The sequence below is a fragment of the Tripterygium wilfordii genome, chromosome 8 (assembly GCF_013401445.1).
Source record: "Tripterygium wilfordii isolate XIE 37 chromosome 8, ASM1340144v1, whole genome shotgun sequence".
Lineage (NCBI taxonomy): Eukaryota > Viridiplantae > Streptophyta > Magnoliopsida > Celastrales > Celastraceae > Tripterygium > Tripterygium wilfordii.
In genome coordinates, this window is record NC_052239.1 from 1,293,794 (window position 1) to 1,312,032 (window position 18,239).

The 18,239-nt window shown below is 37.9% G+C and overlaps 4 protein-coding genes across 5 annotated transcripts; 2 read left to right on the plus strand and 2 right to left on the minus strand.

Moving 5' to 3' along the window:
- The first annotated feature begins 3,435 nt into the window (after positions 1 to 3,435).
- LOC120003402 (polyadenylate-binding protein 2-like) lies at positions 3,436 to 9,209 on the plus strand. Of its 2 annotated transcripts, none has more exons than XM_038852375.1 (6): positions 3,436 to 3,737; positions 3,829 to 3,931; positions 4,354 to 4,424; positions 6,697 to 6,888; positions 6,969 to 7,099; positions 8,694 to 9,209. In XM_038852375.1, the coding sequence occupies exons 1-6, from the start codon at positions 3,603 to 3,605 to the stop codon at positions 8,737 to 8,739; spliced, it is 678 nt and encodes a 225-aa protein (XP_038708303.1). In that variant the 5' UTR covers positions 3,436 to 3,602; the 3' UTR covers positions 8,740 to 9,209. The 2 variants fall into 2 exon arrangements, with proteins under 2 accessions (XP_038708303.1, XP_038708304.1); XM_038852376.1 differs by having other exon boundaries at positions 6,969 to 7,093.
- A 778-nt stretch (positions 9,210 to 9,987) lies between these two features.
- Positions 9,988 to 11,485, minus strand: LOC120003241 (pectinesterase PPME1-like). The gene is made up of 4 exons (XM_038852131.1): positions 11,000 to 11,485; positions 10,703 to 10,909; positions 10,375 to 10,613; positions 9,988 to 10,280 (listed from the first exon to the last, which is right to left on the minus strand). Exons 1-4 carry the CDS (start codon positions 11,483 to 11,485, stop codon positions 10,121 to 10,123), a joined length of 1,092 nt encoding a protein of 363 aa, XP_038708059.1. The 3' UTR covers positions 9,988 to 10,120.
- A 398-nt stretch (positions 11,486 to 11,883) lies between these two features.
- On the minus strand, positions 11,884 to 13,457 carry LOC120003243 (uncharacterized protein At1g28695-like). The gene is made up of 2 exons (XM_038852133.1): positions 12,927 to 13,457; positions 11,884 to 12,443 (listed from the first exon to the last, which is right to left on the minus strand). Exons 1-2 carry the CDS (start codon positions 13,455 to 13,457, stop codon positions 11,934 to 11,936), a joined length of 1,041 nt encoding a protein of 346 aa, XP_038708061.1. The 3' UTR covers positions 11,884 to 11,933.
- Positions 13,458 to 14,534: 1,077 nt separating this feature from the next.
- LOC120004049 (metacaspase-1-like) lies at positions 14,535 to 18,152 on the plus strand. Its single transcript, XM_038853269.1, has 5 exons — positions 14,535 to 15,092; positions 15,964 to 16,294; positions 16,374 to 16,494; positions 16,605 to 16,808; positions 17,889 to 18,152. Exons 1-5 carry the CDS (start codon positions 14,732 to 14,734, stop codon positions 17,946 to 17,948), a joined length of 1,077 nt encoding a protein of 358 aa, XP_038709197.1. The 5' UTR covers positions 14,535 to 14,731; the 3' UTR covers positions 17,949 to 18,152.
- The last annotated feature ends 87 nt before the right edge of the window (positions 18,153 to 18,239 follow it).

Here is an 18,239-nt window from a genome sequence, read left to right on the forward strand (position 1 = left end):
AAAAAGAAAAAAGGAAATTAGGGTTTAGAAAAACAAATAAGAATTTGCCAATTTCTAATTAAGTGTGTCAAAAGGCCCAAAACAATAGAAATATATAATAGGTGATTTACCGGTGACTTTCCTTCTCTTTCTATCTCCGACTCTCTCTCAAAACCTTTTTTCAATAAGACGAGTAGATGACAAACAATGGAACATGTTCTCATATAGTCTTACTCTTTGGCCTTTACTGGTGTTCTTTCAATTCTTTAATTCTTATTTTACAATTATGACCCTCACTTGTATGTTTGAATTTGATTTGTTACACGACAATCAAAGTTTTACGTCAATAAATTACATTTTTTAATTTTTATATGTGTGATGGCGTGTCATTTTGTGTTTGGGCTAATAGGCTTGTTTTCTTAAATAGCAATATATATTAGAATATTTTTTCTTAATAAAAAGTGAGGCCCCTCTCATGAGAGGCCCTAGGCAATTGCCTTACCGGCCTCCCCTGAAGACGACCCTGCCGATTGATCACGCTTAAAGAGATATCTACCCGAATCGCTCCTACTCATCCTTTTATAAAATAAATGTAGCCCACGTCCCCACATGTCATTACAAAATTTGGGTAGGTAATGTAAAAAAGAGCTCATCCGTGAGGTGGAGCCAGGTTGCTATCAAATTCAAGTGTTTTCTCCACGTCCACAATCTCATCCAGGACGCGGCAGCCCGAGTAAGACCAATGACGTGGACATAGCTATTTTGTATTTGGTTAGGTATTTTTTATTGTAAGAGATGATGTGCCAAAACGGTCTTCTTATCTCCACACCATAATTTAGGAACATAAAAGGATGGCCCAACAACTACATCCCCCATCTAGCAAAATGTAATCTTTCTTCCTTTTAATATATATATATACAGCAAGATTTTCACGTTACGGGAGTCCATTTTTTTCACTAACACACCATAATATTTTTTATTTTTTACTTTGGGTCCCACAAGTTTGGGCCCCACACATAGTGAAAACACACGCTCGTATGGGCTGTATATATAATTTATGAACATAAAAGATGACACAACACAAAGAGGGTTGATCTTATATGCACGCTCATTTACACGTAATACGAACGTCCGTAAATGAGAATCTTGATATATATAAAGGAATTCTTTCATGTGGATTTAAGATTCAAACTTATATTTTCACTGTTGAATAAGAATATGTAGGATCCAAAATAATAAATCTCACTTGTCATTTCACTCTAGTTATTATGGTCGTTCACGAGCTATTCCTATTCCTTTTCAATATTTACTGCTGTACACCAATATTTACAACTATCATTCTTATTCCAATTCTTTTCGTTATCAAAAAAACACCAAATTGTTCTCATTTCCATTCCAATCACTTTCTTGTTTCGGTTCCCATTCCCGTTTGGAATCAAATGATACCTCAATCTATGGTGCATTAGTTTTTTTTTTTTTTTTCCATGCAAAAAAGACTCTGTTGAAGAGCACTACAAATGTGCACAAGAAAAGACTCGGAAATTAACGTTGTGTTTGGTTAGTGTGGGAATGAGAACAGGAACGAGAATGGGGACAAAAACGGGAATAGGAATGGGAATGGAAATTTCAAGAATTCCTGCATGAGATAATTCATATACATAGATACAAAAATTCTTATATGTATATATACACACACATGTTGGTTCTCATACGCGAAATTCCGCATTTGAGAACTGTGTGGACTTACCGTTTTAGGCAGGTTTTAGCAAGCATAGGACCACATGTATTGGGCCCCACACTTACTTTTTATGTTGACCTATCCATTTTTTGGTAGATCCACACGTTTCTGAGGTGCGAGATCCTGCACCTGAGAAACCCTCTCTCTATATAGGACAATGCTAGAGACCCCCAAAATTTGACCCCCAAAAGTCCCCCAAATCTAAGTGGCATTAAAATAACCATTGATTAAAAACATACATATAGAGCCCACTTCACATCCAACACTCCACATTAAATGGGGATCTTTTGGGGTCACTTTTTGGGGGTCTCAAGCATTATTCCTCTATATATAATGGTCTTATGGCCCTTAACTAAAAATGCTAGACCCAAATTACTGAGAAAAATTTGTGATGTAAGTATATAAGATAATGAACTTAACCTGTCATTAAAAAACTAATCACAGCATTGTTTAACAAAGAAACTTTTGAAAATCTATTGTAAAGACTATAGAATACAAAGTACAGTAAACGCGTGCCCGGGAAATAAAACACAAGGAATAATCGCATATTTTCCAAGACGCAGATTTACTTTGGGAGAATTTTATATCAGGAACTTATCTGACATACTTGTAAGCCCCGAATCTGTACTATAAAACAACCACCAACGGTCCAACACACACAAGGGGATTAGGGAATAATATTAAAGGAAGGGCCATTATACACAGTGGTTGGTTCTACACTAACTCATTGCTTTTTCTATTTTTGTATTGAGTTTGTAGGTAAATGGATTACATGACGGTGTCTGGTGTAAGCCGGTATCATCCAGCAATGTCTTACGATTTCTGGTTTAGTGTTTGTGTTTTATTATTTTGTTTTTGTTTTTTAGTCTTTAGGTTGTATTCCACCTTTATGGTGGTCCGAGTGCATACGAGCCTCAATTACTCAATTTATTGGGTAATCTAATACAATCAGGTCTATGACCACTGTTTCCAAAAAAAAAAAGTGGATTACATGGGAAAGAAGTAGGGGTGACAAAACTTTGTTTAGGTTGGGTCTTGATCAAAACACAAAATTTTTATTCGATTAATTTGTTCGGACCCTAATCTAGATTAGTTTATTGTCTGATTTACTTGTTCGGATCTAAACCAATCCAGGTTTAATCAATTAAGTACATCTGAAATTCAATTCAGATTAGGATTTGAACATGTAAATATTTCATAAACATGTCATATTGTCCGACCCAGAACTCACCTGGAATCGATTTTTTCCTACTCCTAGAAAGAAGTAAACAAATGCATAAGCAAGTACAAGACAAGGAAATATCATTGAACAAGAAGATAAGTTGTCGCTGGATTCGAGCACATCCCACTAGACAAGGCCCAAGCCTATTAAAATGTCACAGGATTCGTAACAGTACGAGCTTTGATAAACGCGGTTACGCGGAATAAAAAAGAAAGAGGGCTCGTGAAATACCGAAGGCCGGAGTCACGAGACCGGCGACGCAGATAGTGGTTGAAAGTTGAGACTCAGCGCTGCTTCTAGATAAAGAACCTCGGTTTGGGCTTTCCCTAATGGGCCTTGCACTGTAATTGAATTGGCGGTTTTATCGAAAGTGTTGTTATTATTGGGCTCCAAAGGGCCCATTACTGGTAGTCGTAAAGCCCGAGCACGCTCGGCCCAGCCAGATACACACATACCCGTCAGAGTGGCTTGTAATTAATTACAAATCTCCATCAGACCATCACCACAAATCACCAAATACAGAAATAGCATAACCGACCGACTTTCGAATCCCAAATCCAATCCCATAGGATAGGACCAGCATCAATTGCTCTTATAAATCTTCGCATAAATCTCAAAACCTAAAACCCTAATTACTGTATCCAATACAGATACACACAGAACATGGAGCAACACGAAGACCAGGAGCAAGAGCACGACGTGTACGGAGGTGATATACCGGACGAGGGAGAGATGGACGCCGGTGTCTACATGTCATCTAGGTCAGAGGAACATGAGGAACACGACCCCAGCTCTAAGGTTCCTCTCTTGCTGTGTGTATGTAGTAGTTTGCTACTTCTTCCTCTTTGTTTTGTTTTACTGATTTTTGCTTACTTTGAGTGGATTACAGGACCTGGAGGACATGAAGAAGAGGCTCAAGGAGATCGAGGACGAAGCCAGTGCTCTCCGCGAAATGCAGGCCAAGGTGGAGAAGGAGATGAGCGCTGGTCAAGGTGAACTGTGTTACATATGTGTCCTGATTTTTGTCTTCTTGGATTTATTTGGGTCGTGGAATCTTATTTACGGGAATTTTGGGCTTAAGAATTTTAATTTGGTGATTAAGTTTTGTTTTCTGGGAAAGGCTATGGAGGGTCTTATGCACATAGTATGTCTATTTGTGTTTTTTAAAACTTAGATTTGGATCACTTCTGCATCAGTGAGTCAAAATCTTATGTAGGAAGAGTGTTTTCTATCAATGGTTATGTTGACAATTTATTAGCCCATGCAGGTTTTTTTTTTTTAAGCTTTGCCTTTTGTAACAATTGCTATTCTCTGTTGGCTTGTGTATTTTCCCGTCCTTTATGATGTCTAAAGATTTCTCGAGCTATTTTGCTTTGTAACTAATAAAAATTCCTCCCATTCAATTTGTATGAAGATTCCTCAAGTGCTTCTGCTACTCAGGCTGAAAAAGAGGAGGTGGATGCCCACTCAATTTATGTTGGCAATGTGAGTTTAAGTGTTTAACCATACTTTCCTTGCCGCATTTACTTTGTTTAGCTTTTACGGTAATATTAACTCACTGGCTTGGTTATTGGTACTCATGGTTTATGTTATATCTCTAGGCTGAATCTTTTGGTTCAGGCATGTATATTTAATTGTGAATCAACCAATGTTGCAAAAATCCCTCTAGTCGGCGACTAGTTGCTAGTCGAGGCTTGGCGCTTCGACTAGAGGGTAATCGAGTCACTTAATCAGTGACCCGATTAAATTTGGCCTAGTCGTTTTTTTTTGACAGAGTTTCATCCAAAACAACGTCGTTTTGGATGGATTTAAAAAAAATAAATATGCAACCCTACTTTCTTCAAGAGGTTAGCCCCGACTATTACCTAAGAGGCTGAGATTGATCATCAATTTCTGAGTCTTTCAACAAGACCACATCTAGCCTGAGAAGGAATGCTTGACTGAATACCCTCACTGCATCCTTCCACCATAGGTAAGTCAAGATCCCTCTTTAATGACAAATTAGAGGGTTTATCCAAATTACACATATATATATGATATGTATTGCATATATATATATATATTTTAATTAAAAAAATTCAAAATGATTAATCCTATTAATCCCCGACTAGTCCCCAATTAGTCCGATTAATCCAATTAATCCCTAGTCCCCGAGAACCGCCTAGCGGCCGACTAGGGATTTTTGTAACCATGGAATCAACACACATACATGTACGTCTTTTTGTCTATTTCTTTGTTTGAGGGTTGATGTGTTTTGCCATTATGTTGTCTGTGCCATAGAGCAGATGCATAATCTAAACAAATGGGTAGAGCTTGCTAACTTTGGTTGATCATTCAGCTCTAATGGCACATAATCATTTGTTCACACAGGCTATTTTATCTAAACAAAGGGTCTCATTTATAGAGTCTTACTATTTTTTGTTTGCCTATAACTTGGGGAATGAAACAGTAGAAACCTTAATGCCAAAATTGATTCCTTTGTCTGGTTTGAAAGAGAAGTCAGAAAGGAATTGCACATTCCAGAACAATAGGGACTGGAGCATCCAAATCTATTAGACGGGAATGCTTCATTTAATTCCAAGCAGAGTAGATATATGCCCACAGAAGATTCATTTTCCCTGTCTTCTTTTTATAATGTGTGCCATGGTTATTTTCCAGTTTAGTATAAAATAAATAACATTACAATATTGTGATTTGTATTGGAATTCAACGCTGTTCAGAGTCAAGCCCAAGCAGTCCAATCACATATTGCATTAAAGTAGAAAATCCAAGGCCACGAGGAGAGATTATATTGTAGTATACTATATTTTATATGATTTTATATTATACTACATACGTAGATAATAATTTTTTTTAATGATCTTCTAGAATACAATATAGTATGCTTTTCGTCAGTTGTTGGATTACCTTGACTGATACTCCAACGAGGTTTAACCATGTAATATATTACTTATTATGGTCATTCACGAGCTATTCCAATTCCTTTTCTATACTTATTATTGCATACCAAATATTTGCTACCATCATTATTATTCCTATTCCTATTGTTATCAACAATACCAAATTGTTCTCATTCCCATTCCCATTCCAATCCATTTCTTGTTTCGGTTCCCATTCCCGTTTGGAATCAAATGAGACCTCAATCTATGGAGCATTAGTTTTTTATGCAAAAAGATTTTGTTGAATGGCACTAAAGAAGTGCACAAGAAAAGAGTGGGAAATTAAAAGTTATTTGTGTTTATTTGACTTTTGGATGATGGAGAACACATTTCATGAAATAGAAATTCGGCAAGTCAGCTGATCTTTTCCAATTGCACAAGGATCTCTTCTCATGAAGCAATACCATTGAATTTTTTATTGTCCTGTGCTGGATCTCATTAAAATTTTTTATCATTGGTTCACGAAGATTACCTCCTTGATTTGGAAGAAGATGTGTGAACATAACAAAAGAGAATGTAATGGTATGTTCAGGCCTTTTTTTTGGGTACTTCTTCAATAGTTGAGTGTAAGTCCCCCCAAACCCCCCTTTTCTTGGCAATTCGTTTTTTCTCATAATGAATTGTGTATTGAACTAATTTCCCTAAAGCTAACTGGTTATGTGAATATGTGTATGAGTGTAATAGATGATGTACATCTTGTTATTGCAATCTTTGGATCTAAATCAGTTGTTCTTTGTTGCTTCTGTTTTTGTGTCATTTTTCAATAAGATAGTCCCAAAAAGTTGTATTTTTTACTCTATACTTGTTTTCAACTTCAGGTAGACTATGCGTGCACTCCTGAGGAAGTGCAGCAGCATTTTCAATCCTGTGGAACAGTGAACAGAGTGACAATTTTGACAGACAAATTTGGACAGCCAAAGGGATTTGCATATGTTGAATTTGTAGAGATTGAAGCTGTCCAGAATGCTCTTATGTTAAATGAAACAGAGCTGCATGGTCGTCAGTTAAAGGTCTTTTTGTTGAACTTACACACATCCAAATGTGTTGGACATTCACTTATTTAATATAATTTTTTTCCCTTGTTCTTCAGGTTTCAGCTAAGCGGACTAACGTACCTGGCATGAAACAGTATCGGGGAAGGCGACCCAACCCATATTCTGGGTTCCCATCTCGTCGTCCCTTCAATCCTGGCCCCCCAATTTACTCGTCTTATGGTTATGGGTATGCATTTATACTTACTCCTCTTTTTGGTTTCCTGGATGACAATTATGAGAACTTGATATCATTATTTTTTAAGTCTTGTCTCATAATTGGGTTCTGTGATACTTGATATGTGACATGGACTGCTTATTAATGCCTGTGATGTGTGAATTATTCAGTTAGTCTTTTGGATTTAATGGATTTAAATTCTTCTTGAGAGTAAACCAACTCTTCTGGAGGTGCTGTTTTTTCAATTATTAGACACCTCAAGCAGACCCTTGCAACATTTGTAATAGTTGAAGAGTCAAAGACAGTTGACTTTGTAGACACTTGAATATGTCCATGTTTGTTCTATAGCACAGTGGGCCGTTCTTATAAAAAACAAAAAGATCTATAGATTATATTTCCCGATTTTCATAGAAAAAGAAAATTAAGTATGCAGACCATCTTGTAAGTTCCTGGAATATGGCAACGTACGAGATTTCTTAAGTGATGAGCTCCATTGCTCAAGATGGAAATTGGGTGACATGGTGTTGTTTTATCAAACTAAGAAATAAGAAACAAAAAAGAATGAAAAGAAAGGGAAGTTTAATAACAATTAATAATTTTATTAGTGTTAATTGAAACACTCCTATGCCTTTATTCCCGTGCTATATTGGAGTTTGGGAGTAGCATTTGGAAATTCAACAGCCATGACCTAGTTGAAGAGGCTGGCGCCTTATGGTTGGCTTACTTTTGTGCCCAGGCGCCTGGTGAAAGGCGTCTGCCTTCTCCCATGGATTGTGGCTATGGGTATGCTCACAGATTTGTAGTTTGAAATCTTAGAATAATTGGATGTTACAATTGAAGTATTGGAGTAAGACACTAAGAATTGACAGATGATTATCATTCAAAAGAAGAAATACTGAACAGATGATTATATTGATAAGATTTCTCAACATTGAGATTTGAGAAGGTATTCTGATAAGTCATACTTTATTTGAAGGGTACAAGTAACATTGGACTTGAATGTGATAGCAAAGGCTGTATCAACTTTGGTTTTATGTTAACCACCCATCTTCTAGTAGAGTACTGACCAGCAGATTTTGGAATTCTGTACTGTTTGATTGTATTATAAGGTGTATTAAACTGTGCTTTTGGCGCTTCACATTGCCATGGCTGCCATGACTGTTAATTTTTGCAGGTATCTGTTCTGCTAAGTTATATGTTGAATGTATATATTCATCATTTGAGACTCTTCACCTTAGAACAAATCGCTAGGTATTAGAATTTTGGTGAAATTTCGTTTGTTTTCCTCAGGTCGTTAACCTATGGTTGAAATACACTGTTTCTTTGGAATGAGCCTAGATCAGCAAGCAGGCATTTGTTGTTGATGTATAATGGCTAAAAGAAATGTTCTCATGATGTTTATTTTATTGTCTTTGTTTCTGGCACATCATTTTCATGTCGACTAATCACCTCTAAATGCTAATTCTTTTTTGCATTCGGAAAAATTCACTTCTAACTGTGAATTTCAACTTCTTTGGAACTGATTAGAATCTTGGAAGATGCATGTTACTTTCTTTTCTTGCTGTACTGGTGGAAGTATTTACGTTACTTTCTATGTCATGTGCAGAAGGGTTCCAAGGTTCAGGCGGCCAATGCGGTTCAGGCCATACTAATGATATATGTGTGGTGTTTGGCCTCAATAGCGAGATGACCTTTGCTGATGGTTTACAATGGTATTATCATTATGTTTCAGTAACCAAACTGGAGGATGACTCATGTGGCTGATGGCCATCTTGATCTGCTGGACAGGAACCGTTGTGACTATACGGTTGCTAAAATTGCTTCATATGGTTAAAAGGAGGCATATGTGGAAGTGGAAGCAGCTTTTATGTATTTTTGAATCACAATCTCCTATTCGTGTTATCTGTCCCCGATCCTGCCCACTGTGGCAACTTTGTGTGTACTGGAGTAATTTACCTTTTTTTTTTTTTTAATGTCGTTCAACAGCTGTGTAAACTAAATCAACAGAGATCATAGAGCTTACTTGATGAAAACAGTGACTTAGCCTGAAAGCATGTCAATGAAGACCAATATGTCTCACTTGGTATGTGGAAAATAATCACAAGGGTTGCCGATTAGACCATGGAGATCTTCAATATCAAGCTAGAAGCTCTGGATTTTTGTGTGATCTTTCTTAGCCTCCTTATTCACACCGCAAACAAAAGCTTACGTACACTCCTTTGCTCTACAAGGCTTAACCGATGGGCCTTGCCACCCAAACAGATCTCAGTCTGGCCCAAAAGAAAATTGGAGCCCCACTTATTAGTTGTAGAGAGTTGGAAACCTTCTTTCCCAATTGAAATCCCTAAATTAATTCCCCAATTCCTGTCAAATCTTGAGCATTATTTAGATGGACCGGGCTTTCTCTCTATGAGCAATTGAGAATACTCCTCCCTTCAAAAAAGTAAAATTCTTTGATTAGGCTCTCTTAAATTTGGGCCGTGGACCCATACCTACTATCCCACGTGGATGTATTCTGAGCTTTTATTGGTTGGTCGCTTAACATTATTCAGTTTTTTTTTTTTTTTAAATTTACAAGAAACTCATTCAAGACATAATCACGTTACACCTTATGCACGTGAATACTCTTGTCTCATGTGCAAGATAATTATAGATTATTTAGACCATGAGCTAGACATGAGAATTGAATTTAGAACCTCTTGCATTTAACAAGAATCCTGACGACTTCCCACTCAGCTAACTCCCTTGTAATTATAGAAACAAATGTTAGTGCAGACCTGTACCTAATAATTAATCCTGGCTAGCAACACAAGTTGAAGAATAAAATTCAATTATTTAAATCTCAAATCATCGAGTTTATTACATCAACAATGTTGCTCACTACATAAATTATTCTTCTACATATATATACTACAATCTCATATCACTCCTCTAGCTACTAGTAGCAGGGAGCCTTGACAACATTTGGAACCAAAAATACCAGAAAAATTTACACGCTTTGCCGTGCTTGCAGCCAATTATGCGATGATAAATTTACACCTTGGGTGGAGGAAGAAGCCATTTGGAGGCCTGAATGAAAGCAAGGGAAAGGAATTCGTTGGCCTGAGGAGGTGCGAGTTGCTTGGTGAACTTGGCCCTTGCACCAGGGTTGGCTCCCGCTCCCTTGCTCTGGTATTCCCCAAAGAAAGCCGTGCTGCAATTCCCACAATCAAATTAATCCATAATCAGATCAATCAAACTGAATAATCACACTAATTCAACGTAAAAAGATGAATGAAATCGGGTACTTGGCACGTTCTGGTTTGAAGTTATCACTCCATCCCTCAGGAGCGACGGCGCTGCCCAAGTCACTGTAGGCAAAAATGACTCTGGGATTAGGCATCCATGCTCTTCCCAAGTAGGCCCCCTTCCCTTCTCCTGTTACTTTGCAATGCGCAAATACATATCCAGTATCTTCTGACCCTTGTCTTGCGTGTGCTGTTATCACTGTAAATCCTTCCTCTGGTATCACATTTATTTCGGTGTTCTGCAACATAATGTCCATTGTTATCAGTCAAAAATCAAACCCACCTCGTAAAACTCATACGGTATGCCTAGATTGACAGAGACAGTTACCAAATAGAGGGACTTGGCATTTCCGAAGATGAAATCGACAGTTCCGGTAATGAAACAGTCCTTGAAGAGATGAAGGCCCTTGTCATCACACAATGTGTCCTGGAATCCGATGAGTTTGCAGTTATACATAGCTGATTTGTCTCCTGAGATCCTCGCGGCCACCGCCTGTGCTCCCTTTCTCTTCCCGTCTGGCCTTGGCGCAGAATTCTAATCGGTACAAAACATATCCTTACATCCAAATATGTACAAAATATGTTCGATTAAATAGAGAAAGTGTTTTTATTTTTCTTTATGTACCTTAACAATGATGTTGGCAGCGACAAAGTAATCGGACTCGACGATCAAGGTAGCGCTATCGACAGTTCCATATTCAGCTGCCGTGCCGCCGAAAGCGATCGTTGGCATGTCACTAGGTGCACCGTACAATGTAACGAAGGGCTTGGTACGTTCAATTTTGATCTTCTCTTGGTATTCTCCAGGTCCAAGTGAGATAATTACACGCTTTGTGTTCCCAGCAGGAATGCTATTGATTGCTTCAGTTATAGTCTTGAATTCCCCACCAGTTCCAACCTTAATGACTTTAGAACCAGCCTCCGCTGCATCCAGAGCAGGGTCTAAGGTCGCCTTCCGGTCCGCCAATGGCTTGACATTGGCCGTAAACCAGCCGCTCAATTGTGCTGCATCTACCGGAATCGGTGTCGCATCATCTGAGATGACGATTGGGGAGATTAACAGAATTGTTAGGATTGCTGCGTAGATGGAAACAAAATTCTTGGTCGACATTTTTGTGGGTAAATGTTCTTGTGTTGATTGATTGATTGATTGTGATGAGTTGGGTATTGTGAAGGGTGCATTTTATAGGACAAAGTGAGCAGAAAAAATAGCAAAAATGAGGGACTAAGAGATCTTCTCGCATTGTTTTTCTTCTCATTTGAGGTTTCTGTTTTTCAGACATTTTGTGCCAACCAAATGAACATCTTACCATATTTTGAGGATGTCTCTTGTTTTTTTTTAGGTACACCACCAAATCTATGCTGTCTGCGAGATTCAAACCTCAACCGTTGGCAGAATTACAGGAATGACTATGAAAAACAAATCATAATTAATTTCTGATGTATATAATGAATTCCATAACATAATGACATCAAACCGATAAATAAAAAGTGGTACATTGTCAACAATACTATGCTACAATTCATACTGTTTACATGCCTAGACCTCTAATCAGAATCTAATTCCAAGAACCAGCGCAAGCCACATGCTTTGACCAAGAAAACGTCGACGTTTCATTGGCAGTGGACGAGGAAGAGGCCCTGAACCTATTCCAATCATGAATAACAGCCGTCAGATCAGCCACCTTGGCATTAATAGTCCTACAGCAGTTGGCATGGACGGTTGTAACAGCTCTAACTTCTCTGCTGTCTTGACAAAACCCACTGAAGTAGAGAGTGTCCAGGAATCTGACTCTAAGGCCCAAGTATTGGAACACCCCTCCATGGATCATATTGTTGAGAACATCTTGCTCTTTGAGCCCAGCAGAGTCGTCTTTCTTTGCGTACCAGGAGTCGAATAAGGTTATGGTCTTGTTGTTGGAGATGATCATGTAGAAGCCGGTGTTGATTGGGTTGGTCTCGGACCATTGATCGCCGTTGAAGGCGTCCGTACTGATTTGGAGATCTACTGTACTGTCGTTTTGGATCAGCCTTGGAAATGGGTTCCTTAGCCACATCACATCAGTGTCCTGTTCAGAAAACAAAGTCAAACAAAATCTAAGTAATCAAATAATTAATTAATGAGATCAGTTGATTAATCTTCAAATCACATTAATTATTTCATTATTTTAATTAATTTGTTCAGTTAAGATTAAATCACTCTAATTTTGCGAATGCATTTTTTTTGTTCTTATTCATCTCCTTCTCCCGTCATAACTTATTTATGGGTTGGAGAGACGGTTTCTTATTTTGTGCATAATATGAAACATGCGCAAACAAAAAACGTATTACTTGAATGTTACTCTCGGTAAAGCTAGAGAACTATGTGTCCCTATTGTAATGCATGACTATTTATCGGGGGATCCACGGCAAATACTAATTTGATGAATAACCGGGACATTGAGTAATATCTATCCAAGATCGGGTTATGGAAGAAGGAGAAGATGGAACCGAGAAGAAGGTATCATCAACAATCAGAGTATGCACATAAATCATGCAAATGTAAAACGCACCGTAAATATGAAGTTGTAACCACGCTTGAGTACTTCTCCAAGAAACAGAGTTCTCCTCCACATCATCTTAATGAAATCATCCGACATGTACACCTTCTCCCCGTCAAAATCCACACCGTCCGTCTCAAGCTTATAGCAGTGAAGCCGAAGAAACTCACATCTCTCGAACGCCGTCTGATCAACAGCCACTAATAGCAAGTGATCAACCAATCCCCTCGTATCTTCACCAACCCAAAAACCATCCAAAAACAGATCCAACATCGATCGATCGCCCTCGACATAGGCTTTGTTCACAATTGCAATTATAACAGTCTTGTTATTTGACATCGATGCCTCGGCTAGCGCTACTTCCAGCGTATCAGCACCAGTGATCGGTGTGCTTATTGTGTTCGAGGATTGGCAATGGTTTTGATATTGGAATGAGAACAAGGGATTGGAAGTAGAAGGTGAGTAGACGAATAGATAGATTGCACCAAGAAGTAATAGAAATGAAATGGCGATTAGAGTCGTTTGATCTTTTAGTTTGTCCATTTTGAGTTTGAGAAAGTATGGAGCAAGGGAGTTTATAAGGTCAATAAGGGTTTAGAGGAGGAATGGATATGAGAGAGTGGAGTTTTTTTGTTTTGGTAGAAGTCTACTTTGTCTACGTTGGGAATTAATTTCATCATCAATGCCTATTTTAAGTCCAATTGTAAAATAAGGTAATTATGGACATTAATACTATTAATGTAAAGTTAGGCAAGTTTTACTAGTAATTTTTTAGGAGGAATTCATCCGAGACACAATCACATTGGATCCCGTCCTACATGTGAAACCTTTAGCACATGAGTTCCTTCATTGCACACGCACCAGACAATTACATGATGTAGCCTTCGGTATATAAGAGTGACTCAAAAGAAATTTGTTAGATGTGAAAATTAAATGCATTTTGGTAAGAATTAATCTTGTCAATTTGTCACCCAGCCCACTGCCTGGAGTTTGTGCAATTTCAGAAAACAAATTATGCTTGTGAGCCGAACAAACTAGAACAAAGCACTTATGTGTGTTGGGTCAAGTTGGGCCCAAAATCCAAACCAGACTTGTTACCAAAGCCCAACTTATTTGACTCCACGTCATTCGTCTAATCCATTTATTGCACGAGGCCTATGAAAAGTATGAAGTGTGAATGGCTACCGTCCCGTATAAATAAAAAAATTTGCTGTCGACACGATAAAAACTTATTTTTTAGCCTAAATTCGACCATCCGATTCGTATATATAGAAATTTTTATGTGATAATACGTTGAGACAAAATTCAATGCGTTACCACAAAAATATTATGATGAGAATCGAATTAAAGATCTCTCAAATCAAATATAATTGATTGTCCTTCTTTTTTTATTATATACAAGCATATCTTCGTACAATACAGGAACACAAGAATTAATATTACAATATACTAACTTTTAACAAAAACAAAATAAATAGAAACTGTCAAATTCGTAGTTGTTGAAGCAATTTAGGGCATAAATATTGAAATTGACTTTCAAAGTGTTCCGGCCAACCAATCTTGAATAGAGATTGAAACTTAATTGATATTATCATAATCTGAGATTAATAATACTGTAAGGCTCTGTTTGGTGAGCCGGATAACTGCTTATGTGTTTGAACTTTTCCAGGGAAATGCAAGTCAAAGCCTTTCCCCGTCTCTTTTCCACTCACTTTCCTCTCGAGATTTGCTTCAAATTTCACTTTTCTTTTCATATGGTTATATAGGAAATGCTGATCTTCTGAATCCTCATCGTTGGAGCTTCAACAAATACGGCGATGGCTACAATGTCGATGTCAGTCAACTGTTCAAATTGCCACACACCATTACAGCTACCACCGGGAACCAGCTCCATCCGCTGTCTGCTCTGCCACGCCATCACACAAGTACCGCGGCAATCTTCCCGCAATCAACATCACCACAGTATACAGCCTCCAGCGACTGTTCCTTCTCCGCTCAACCACGGGGTGCCGGGCCCACCCCCATCCATACACGGGCCCAAGCGAGCTGTGATTTGTGGCGTGTCTTACAAGAACACCAGGCACGAGCTCAAGGGCTGCATTAACGATGCTAAGTACATGAAGTACTTGCTGCTTAATCGGTTCAAATTCCCCGAGTCCTCCATTATCATGCTTACTGGTACAGTGGTACTTCGTTTTTCTTCTAATAATTGCTTCAATTCTCCTGTTTGAAGTTTTGATTACCTTGATATTGACTCAATGTGATTTAGGTTTTAGTGGGGAATTGGTGATCATATGAGTTAATTCTGGAATTTGAATTTCGAAGATAATTACTCAATGTGATTTAGGGATTGCAAATCTCTTCGAGGGGACTCCCATAGAATACATGGAAGTAGAAAATTCTGAATTAGCTCCTTTGTATTTTAATGGTTCCAATCATATTGTTGGTTTAGATTTGAAATTAGGCTTAGTAATTATCAAATGAGAATATATTTTTGCGTTATTCATTGTGACTATCCTTAACTATTGCAATGATTGTCCAATCATTGATAGTTACTACAGAATGCAGACCATTATGTATTTGTTAAGTTCTGAATTTGAAGCAGAATAAGAGTCTAACTATAAATCATACCTTGAAGTTACCATGAATTTCCTTTTCCAGATTCTTTTAGGGGCCTGCCTTTGCTCATTGATGTGCTTGATGTTGCTGACAAAATAAAAAACTTTAGGGGTGATGATTGAAGACGTTACGTGAGTTTTTCTGACATGAACTTCAAGAGTGGTCACTATGAATAAACCATATATTCTTTTGATTCCGTTCCGAATCTCAAACCTGTAAGCATTTGTTGCTCCTCCAATAGAGTTCAAAGTGACTCTGAAATCCATAATAACTTTGAGCAAAGGCAAGCAGTGTTTTGGGTGTGTTGTGCTAGTCTGCCATGTCATTAGCTTCTCTCAGGATTTATCTATTTCGTCTCCACACTTCCTGTGGTTATCCTTGTTATTGCTCAGACTGGCCACTTAGTAAATTTTTTTTCTTTCATATGTAGAAGAAGAAACTGATCCTTACAAGCTGCCTACCAAATACAACATTAGAATGGCATTGTACTGGCTTGTGCACGGTTGCCAACCTGGAGACTCTCTGGTGTTTCATTTTTCTGGTCATGGTTCACAACAGAGAGATTACGATGGGGATGAAGTCGATGGATATGACGAAACACTGTGTCCGACAGACTATGAAACTCAGGGGATGATTGTTGATGATGAGATAAATGCAACAATTGTCAGGCCTCTTCCTCGTGGCGTTAGGCTTCATGCAATCATAGATGCTTGCCACAGTGGAACAGTGTTAGATTTACCATTTTTATGTAGAATGGACAGGTTAGTCTCTTTGCATATCAGTATTATATATTGTAAGTCCGCATCGAAGGTCAATGTTTGAGCTTTCATTTTGATGCAGACATGGGAAGTATGTTTGGGAGGATCATCGCCCTCAATCAGGCATGTGGAAAGGAACAAGTGGTGGAGAGGTCATTTCCTTCAGTGGCTGTGATGATAATCAAACCTCTGCTGACACTTCAGTAAAGTCTTGACCATACTTCTCTTTCTTTTGCTTCACTGAAAATACCAGAAAACGTTTGTCCAGCTGAGAATAGAGATAGAATAATCCGTGTTGATGGTTTATGGACAGGCTCTATCAATGATTACATCAACTGGTGCAATGACTTATTCTTTCATCCAAGCCATTGAGCGTGGACATGGAACTACTTATGGGAACATGCTAAATGTGATGCGTTCCACCATTCAAAACAAGAAAAACGAGCTGAACGGTCGTATTCTGACACCGCTTCTTACCATGCTCTTTACCGGTGGAAGTTTTAATGGGTTGAAACAGGTATGTGCATCATTCTAAGAATGGATATCATCAGCATCGTCTTTATCATAAAAGCCTTCATCGAAACAATGTTGGGGTAGGTACTAGGTTGCATGAGTCCATAAGAGATACTAGTGAGAACTTAGAATCCGTGAATTTTTCTTCGTTGTTCATTCCAATCAAAAGTTGCAGTCTCAACTAATCTTATGGAACATATTTCTTTTCTTATCACTTCCATCCACGTATTTTGGGTCCCCCCCTATTCTCTCTTTTAGTGTCTACTACTTGAACCTTTTCAACTCTACGAACCACATTAATATCTCTTTGTTATACATGCTCAAACCATCTTGAGAGAAATGTATTTTGTTAGTACTTTCGGTTTCCAATGGGAATTTCTGTTGCATAAGGTGTGATGAAAAAGTGATTTGGCAGGTAAAAACGTCTAGAATCCTGTGAAATCATGCTTCTTAGGACTTAGATAGAGTTGATTGCTCAAAGGTGGATATGACTTTAAAAAAATCTAAAATACCGACATGATTAAGTTTCTGTTATGTGATCTCTAGACTTGCCTTCTAATATTCCCTTTGGCTATGGTTCCTTGTAACCCCCATAAAAGAAGTTCAAGTCTTATCATGAAGGAGCAACCCTGCCTAGTTTATATTGCACACAGTAGTAACTAAAATAGGAGTGATTATGCGAAGTTATAGGATATACTAAACCATTTTTTTTCCTTTTTTGATTTCAAAAAATGGCTGCTTGATCGATGCCAGCAATACAATCCAACACTCTTCACAAAAATCTTCGGACAAAGTAATACACCTAATGTTTGGTAAATTATGTTCTATTTCATTTTATGAGTGCATAGCAGTATCGTGCATGTTTAAATGCTCATGAACATTCTTGTGTCTGGTTTGATACTCTGCATAATTTGATCCTGTACCGTGGATTAAGCTTACTGGTTAAAACTAGCCTATAGATGTTTGAAACATTTTCATTGCTTTCCACCTTACATGGTTTAATTCTTGTTATTAAGTTGCATTGCCCCTCTAATTTCGTTCATTGAACAGTCTTATGCTCTGCTGACTTAAAAATTTGCTGCAGGAACCACAATTAACTGCCAATGAGTCATTTGATGTGTACAAAAAACCTTTCTCCTTGTAAATGAGCTGCTCCAGTATTCTCTCAGCTTTATTATATGATTCAAGTGAGTCCCTTCTGTACAGTTCCTTGGGAAAAATCTACCGATCCATTATTTTATTTTGAGCAGTTCCTTCTTTTTTTTCTTCTGAGAATTAAATGATTATTATGATTACAATTTACACAATCCCTGAATCTGACTTATTGATTCTCAAGGTTTGATTCCTAAACTATAAACAGTTTCAGTTAGGCTCTGTTTTATCATCAATCTAATGAATAGAGAAAACAAATAGGTGTTGTAAACGTTCCCTCATT